Source organism: Acanthisitta chloris, unplaced genomic scaffold, assembly GCF_000695815.1.
Source record: "Acanthisitta chloris isolate BGI_N310 unplaced genomic scaffold, ASM69581v1 scaffold42550, whole genome shotgun sequence".
Lineage (NCBI taxonomy): Eukaryota > Metazoa > Chordata > Aves > Passeriformes > Acanthisittidae > Acanthisitta > Acanthisitta chloris.
Genome location: NW_008650685.1, coordinates 13,095 through 20,742, shown reverse-complemented (window position 1 = coordinate 20,742; position 7,648 = coordinate 13,095). Strand labels below are relative to the sequence as shown.

General features: G+C 36.7%; 1 protein-coding gene across 1 annotated transcript in view; it reads right to left on the bottom strand.

The window, feature by feature from the left end:
* Window positions 1-1,203: 1,203 nt before the first annotated feature.
* Window positions 1,204-7,648, bottom strand: part of RASA2 (RAS p21 protein activator 2) — a gene marked incomplete at its 5' end in the record, with an annotated part of 19,420 nt that continues 12,975 nt past the window's right edge. Inside the window, 9 exons of the mRNA XM_009069795.1 lie at window positions 1,204-1,234; window positions 2,099-2,288; window positions 3,064-3,167; window positions 4,053-4,261; window positions 5,132-5,214; window positions 5,486-5,592; window positions 6,781-6,854; window positions 7,266-7,343; window positions 7,425-7,511. Of these exons, the coding sequence (XP_009068043.1) occupies window positions 1,204-1,234; window positions 2,099-2,288; window positions 3,064-3,167; window positions 4,053-4,261; window positions 5,132-5,214; window positions 5,486-5,592; window positions 6,781-6,854; window positions 7,266-7,343; window positions 7,425-7,511 (963 nt within the window). The remainder of the gene's footprint in view (window positions 1,235-2,098; window positions 2,289-3,063; window positions 3,168-4,052; window positions 4,262-5,131; window positions 5,215-5,485; window positions 5,593-6,780; window positions 6,855-7,265; window positions 7,344-7,424; window positions 7,512-7,648) is intronic.

Genomic DNA, 7,648 nt, shown 5'->3' with positions numbered 1-7,648 from the left:
AAGTGAGCAAAAATTAATCTTACCAAAGTCAAGAATGCCAGTTTAAAATTGTGTTAAGTGGCAAATAGGAATCCACATAACTAAAGATACAAAAATATTCACCGAAGCATTGCTTAAAGACAAAACAACGTCGATCATTCAACTGATCATGACAAGCAGATACTACAAAGTATCCAAAAATAATCTGGGATAGTCCAGATATCTAAAGTGCTTTGAGTGATAATAATAGAGATTATTAGATTTGTAGTCAAAAGTTGAGCTGGACGTAGTTATTACTTTTTTTAAAAAAAAGAAATAAAATGATACATGGGATGATGTAAATTGATCAGTACTTAACCACAATCTGTTCACATTTACATTTTTCTATCTGTAGGCAAACCTATTTAAAAAGAATGTTGCTACCCTGCATTTCTTTTTAGCTCAAGAAAAAATATGTACCTTACAAAATGCTCAAGAACATAGATAGTGGTCTAATGTCACTCCACATATTACTCACCCCAAATGTAAACAAGAGGTACAACGTAAGTTCCCTGATTTCTTCTTTAGTTCTTAAAAACATAACTAACACTGGTCTCTGCTGTCCAGATTATTTGCAGCATACTGCAAGATTTTATAAAACTTCAACTGCAGATAAATCAAGTCCTGACAACACCTAATGCAAGGGGGAAAAAAAAAAAAAAAAAAAAGAAGAGTCCAATGTATCGAGCGTGAAGCTTCAGATCTTTTCCATGTCATAGTATCCTGGGAGTTCTATCAACATCAGTCTCAGCAGGGCAGGCACTCATGGTAAACTCATGCAAGTTTGCAGTGTATGTATTGAGAGATGTCATCCAACCAACAAATGCAGTGTGGATTTTCTTCGTTAAAAAGCTTATTTGTTTAGAAAGTCCTTTCCAATAAGACAACAATGGCAAAACAACATTTAGATTTATTCACACCTGTTACTTCAAGAACCTGGAACTTCAAGTTCTTCAGCAAAATGAGAGTAAACCTTAAAGACCAGATTCCCAAGAAGATATATTTCTATTAAATATTAAATAGATTGTCGACACAACTAGCATTTATGTTTGTTCTTAAATACTTTGCAAAAATGCATATCATGAATTAAAAAAAGAAAACAAACCAAAAACTAAACAAAACCCCAAACTCAAGAACATTTCCAGTTTCTTTTTTTTCATCCAAGTGTGCCAGACTTTGTTTTGGTTAGGAAACTTTTCCAACAATTGGATTTTCTCTGCAAGAAATAAAATATAGCATGTAAATATTTTTAAGGGTAACATTTGCCTTCTAGTTTTCATCCTACAATTTTAATTTATTACGCAAAGAAAAAATATTTCTACCATTCATTGTAAAATGTCACGATTTGCAAAAACCTCATTTACTTTCTCATGAGACCTCTAAATCTAAGTCAATTTTTCCAAACAACTTGGGTCAAACACTAACACAGGCAAACCACATTGGGGTTTGAGCTTTTTTTCCCTGATGAATCCATCCTTACTGATGGTAATAAGAAATCTGAAGACTTGCTAGTGGTGTTCCACAGACCAGCCTAGACTGAAGAGAATTAAAGAATGTGCTCTGGAACAATGATGCACTCCAAAGAACAGGGCTGTGGGGTTTTCTAGCTTCATCAGAAATAGCATTTATCACTGAGCACGGCAAGTGAAACACAAACAGTAAACACACTGCCTGGAAGATATGTTTCTGCAGTGCAATTTCTACAGCTTCATATAACTTAGTATTTCAAGTGTTTCTTAACTACAATTTCAAAAACAATAACATTAGCAGCTAGGCATACAGTTAAGGATAAATTTCGTGTGCACTTCAGATGTTAAGCTGCAAGGAAACAAGAGTCATTGCCTCAGCTTGTGGGAATCTCCAGGGGAACACAGATCAATCCCACACCAGAACTTGTATCTTCTAACAGCTGCTAAAAAGCTGCACTGCTACAAATGATGGACCTTATTTTCCCCATGAGTGTTGTCTAGCTCTACCTTTACCTTCATTACCTTTAGCTCCACAAGCCTGGCCTTGTTCTGTGATTTATTTGTTCCAATATACACATTTACCCACGTCAAAAATTACACCAGATACTTACTCACTACCATATTTAGCACTAGATGATCTCTTCTTTTGGTATTTTTCATGTGATTCATTCAGCTTTTCTACTATGTCTATTATCTGCTTAAGTGTATGAAAAGTTGCTACAGAATCTTCAATTGTGAAGTTAGAATAATCATCTGGTTCTTTCCGTGGACCTTGATAGACTGCTATGCTTCCACAAGCCTCTACAAAAATGACCACAATCATCCCAGTTAGAACTGCAGCAATTAACAAACACATCTAACTCTTACATAAACGGCGATTCCAAAGTTCTGAAAGGTAAAGTCACTCTGGCTCATGTAAAAAATGGATTAAGACAGTACCAGCCATACGTATTTACAGTCCTGTGGCCTATTCTCTGCTAGTTGTGCTCTGCATCTTGAGCATCCAGCTCACTCCTCTTCACATTAACACAAGTTCAATGCTTTCCTGCAACTCAACCATGCTCAACAGAACTCACTACACAGAAAAGGGACAGCAAAGGGAGAAGAGCAACAGACTACAGCTGCAGCCTCTCTGCTTAAACTAGTAAAATATTACACCTATGGAAATTCAATTAGAACAATTTGCATGCCTGGTATCTACTGTGAAGAAATGGCTGAATGTCTGGTACCAGGGCACTGAGAAGACATAAATACAATCTCTGTCTCTACTCTCCATTATTTTCAGGTAAATTTTCAAGACATCAAAATGATGTCATAGGCCTATAGAATTACAGTTGGATAATTATCAGTATAATTCTGAATTATCATTTGAGTACCTTCCAACTTCTGTAGTTTGGACCTGTTGATAGTGAAAAGTGTGTAAATTCTTTCAGTCTCTCTGTCTCCATAAATACAATCTCTGTCTCTACTCTCCATTATTTTCAGGTAAATTTTCAAGACATCAAAATGATGTCATAGGCCTATAGAATTACAGTTGGATAATTATCAGTATAATTCTGAATTATCATTTGAGTACCTTCCAACTTCTGTAGTTTGGACCTGTTGATAGTGAAAAGTGTGTAAATTCTTTCAGTCTCTCTGTCTCCGTCAATCTCAAGTATCAGCAGTGCAGGAACATCTCTAAAAAGTGAACAAAGAGGTAGTCAATGTAAGTCATTCTTGGAAGGTTTGATAGCAAGTAAAAACTGATTCTCTTTCAATATACACAGTCTTTTAATATGTTTATCACTCACAGACAGCTTCACAGAACTTAGCATTTATTGCAAGTGTTCACCTAAAACAGGTGTATACAGTTTGAGGGCAAAGAATACAATAATACTAAACCCCATTTTTCCTAACAGAATTTATTCAGTGTGTCAAGAGAAAAATATTTCCAAAATATCTAAGTAAGGTTAATTGTTACTAAATAACAATTAAACTCTTTTTCAAATCTACTATACTTGAATGGTAACCAGAACAAGACAACAACATGGCTAAATCTAGAACAATTAAAAAACTCAGAAAGATAAAAAACAACCCAAACGATTTGTCAGAATCTATACCCAAGATTATTTAGCTGATTTTCTTAAGTGCACTGTTCTAAAATATGTAGGCTCAAATAAAAAAATTGCCTGTATGAAGGAAGACAGTCATCAGGGAGAGAAGACTTTCAGGCTGAGCTCTCTGTTGCAAGGTGTTTTAATTTTTTCACACAGATGTGCTAAGTGTGTCGTATTTCTGCACTCAGCCTGGCACCTGAACAAACTTGAGCTATTACATCTATTATTCTGCATGCCAAGAAATCAGTCCTTGGATATTTGTGGTTTGCATGCTGCATTTATCACCCTCATTTCACAGGGTGCCTAACAAAGCAACAGACCCGGTGAAATCCAGAACTTTGCGCCTCGTCAGGAAGGCAGGATTCCCCAGCAGATGGGGGAAGCCTTGCTTCCATGTTTTCAAGCTGTCTGGTGAAGGATACATTTCCTACAAGCCCTGTGATTTTTCACTCGAGAAGCAACTCACGCAGTGCACCGCGCGCAGCCCGTGGTGCTCTCCATCGTGGCCTTGCAGCAAAGCCAGTTCCCGTTGAGGAAAGCAGAAGGATGGTAAAAGCTGAGCCTCCTCTGATTGCATCTGGTGACACGGCAGAGAGCTTCTATCCACTCACTAGCTTCCACACAGTTATTGGCCTGGATATAGAGGGGCTTTTCTCCATGAAGTACTTGAAACATCTGTAGAAGAAACACAACACTATTCCGTTCAGTAAAAGCAAACCAGCTATTGTGCAACTTTGAATATGTCAAAATGGATTTCAAAGCTCAGGCAACTCAACAAAGTCACACTAACAAAGTCAGACAAGGGAGAACAAAAGATTTTTTAGGTCTCATTTTAGTACACAGACCTGCCTAGAAGACAACAAACACCAAAACAGCTTCCTGTGTTCTACCTACACCATCTCCTCATCCAAAAAAGAACCCCTGAAGTATCAGAACGTTAAGCATTTTCTGTTCTCTTCATTCACATATCTTTAAGAGTGACCCCAGACTCCATGAAGCACCATCTTCATGCTTCATAGCCTGAGAGCAATAGAAGATTCCTAGAAGTCTCTCCTTGGCCTTAGTAATGGTTGTACTTCTATCACTGCCTCAAAATTTGGGATTGAAGTACCAGAAATACTGACACGTTCCAGACCCACAATGAGGCTGTGAGCACAACTGTCTCAGCTGATGAAGGGCATTGTAGGAAGTTCTCAGCAAAAGGATTAAATACAAGTTTGGTAATAATACATTTCTAGTAGAACATAATATAATTAAAAGTGATTTTTCTAATAAGGTCATGTAGTTTTAACCTTCATTCCAGAAATTCGGCAAAGGGGAGAGAAGTCATAAAATCAGTCGAAAACTTGGTGCAGAGATCCAAATTTCCAGGCTGTTACATGTTCAGAGTTCTTGGAAATACTGCATACTGCTTTTTTATCCCTGATCTATAAAGACTTTTTTCTGAAGTGTTTACTAATGGGGTTGCAGTAACTCTATGAGCTAATTAGAATCTTTTACTTAAAGAACACATGACAATTACATATAAACTATCTTTTCACCCACATTTTTCTTGTTGAAGGAGCTCTCATCAAGTTTCTCCACTGCAAGGATGTTTTTGATTGGAATAGTAAAAATCGGTTCTTTATCTGTAAAAAAATTGTAAACAGAGGAGTGAAGCAATCTTTAAGAACTTTTTAATACCTCAGTGCACTGACACAGCAGTTGAAGCCCTCAAAATAGGCATTTTTGAGAAAATAAACATGAAACATAGACAGAAGCATTTCCTGATCAAGGCAAAGGTAACTAAAATACATCACGGTATTTTAGGAAAGAAAACCCATGCATTTTAAAAAGCACGAATCAGATGCAAACACTTATAAAATATTGAAAAATCATTGTAAACCACATATCATTTACCTTGCTGTTTGTGGTAGGTGAATTCTCTACTTGTTAGACAGAACCACCGTTTCTTGAAATTCTTTTTACCAATCCGAGTCCTTCCCTGAGCTCTTTTGTACATTTCCCTGTAAGGAGAGAATCAAATGAAATGCAATCATTGGTCTTCTGAAGAGCTTTCAAAATCATTTATTGAGAGAACACATTATTGCTCATCATAAATATCTACTTCACTGAAGATTAAAAAAAAAAAATCTACTACTTGTTCAAGACAGATCCTCAAGATCACCTCCTGATATGGTGACGGTGTACAAGGTTCCAAAGACAGGAAAGGGGATTGAAAAACGTGCAATCCAGACTTGTGTTGGCAGCAGGAAATTTGGAGGGGGTACTTACTTCACACCAAACCTCCAAATTTTCCTGAAAGGAAGTAAGGTGTATCCAGTTACAAGATTCTCTCTTTCCTGGCACTTTCTACATGTGATTCGACTCGGCCTTGTCTGGACCAGAACTGAATAAAAATGAAAGGGCACTCCACATGGCTCAGTAACATGGGCAGACACTAACTGCAGTCAGCACACTTTAAATGTACTTACTGGTAGATTTCTTTTTGCTTTTTTTGAGCAACAGCCATCAATTTATACCACTATAATGAACTGCTGATCCACAATTGCCTCCCTCATCTCTAATCAATATTTCAACAAGAGCCATTTCCTCCTTCCTTGACATTTGGATGCATGTTTCACAGAAGAATCTTTACCTGCTAGGAATCTGCTTCTCAGATAAATACATATATATTTTGCCACATAAATGTTTCTGAATTAATTCATCAGCTATTCTTGATCAACACCAAAAAAAAAGACAGGTCATCCCTCAGGAAGCGATTTTCACATCAATTTTAGTAGCACTATTCTGTCACTTACTGTTAAGTGTTTCAATTATAGGGTAATTTTTTTCTCCTACTTGAAAGGCAGAACATTTAGCTGGCTGGGCTCAAACAGCACAGAGTAATTCTGGATGAAATGAGTATGCTCTTTTAAAATGCACTTTCACAATCCTGAATCAACCATCACAGGCAGGCTGAACTGTGAGAGCAATGCAGTCAGTCTTTCAGAGGTTTTAAACTGCTTTCAACCAGTTCTTTTCTTGAAAATTACTTAAAAGAAGAGTTAGGAAAGTCTGCAGACTAACAAAGAACTATCTGAAATCACAAATATCACAATTTCTGCAGTATACCAAACACTCTTTACTGTTTTTTCATTAATGGTCATTGAAGTTCACTCTGTTGCACACGACAGAGATTCAGATGTATTTACCCTTCTTTGAGATGCACTGGCTCGCTCAGACCACTGGGCTCTTTACTTTCAGTAGAGGAAACATCATCTAGGAACTGAAGGAAAAAGACACAGGGAATATATACTATTCAGAAACACCAAAACCCAAAAGCTATTTTGAAAATATTCATGTACAGTCTCTCCTGGAACAGATGAAATATATTTACTGCAGGGCCTTGGAGCAACGCAAGGGATGCCTGTGAGCCACACAATTAGCTCCACAACAGCAGATCCAATCAAGTCCGTTTCAAAAAACGTAGACTCTGTTTTTTAAATTAAATCAGCTTAGTTCACTATGTATAACTCTTGTGTATTTGACTGTGTTGATTTTGCTGTGTTGTTTTTGGGGGGTTTTTAAGCATGAAACGGAACAGGACTTTTCTTTTTCTCTCTAGTAGAAAGCTGAACAATAACACAACCTTCTAATAATAAAGATTGATCAAATAAATAAACATTAAGAAATGTACCTTTTTAACGGACTCAGTGAAGTTTTCTTCCTGAAATGTTTTGAAAAACTCACACATAAATGTCTCCTTGAAACTGGACTGAAAGAAAAGGTACACTGACATAAACAAACGTTCACAGAATGTTGTTTATGAAGTGAGAAAGAATTTTAGTAGCCTTACAAGTTTGCTTTTGGTCAAACTTCCCCAACTCCCCAAAGTCTGGATGGCTTTTGATATAAGAGTTAATGTTCTAGAAGTCTGTGCATCCTAAAACAAAGAAACAAAATTCAGAAGCCACATTTTTTCATAATCCCAGGTAAGGCTGTTTTAAATGTCACAAAAATGACTATATTACACAATATAGCAAATCTGACATTTTCATTCCTTTTCTTTGCCCCAAGAGA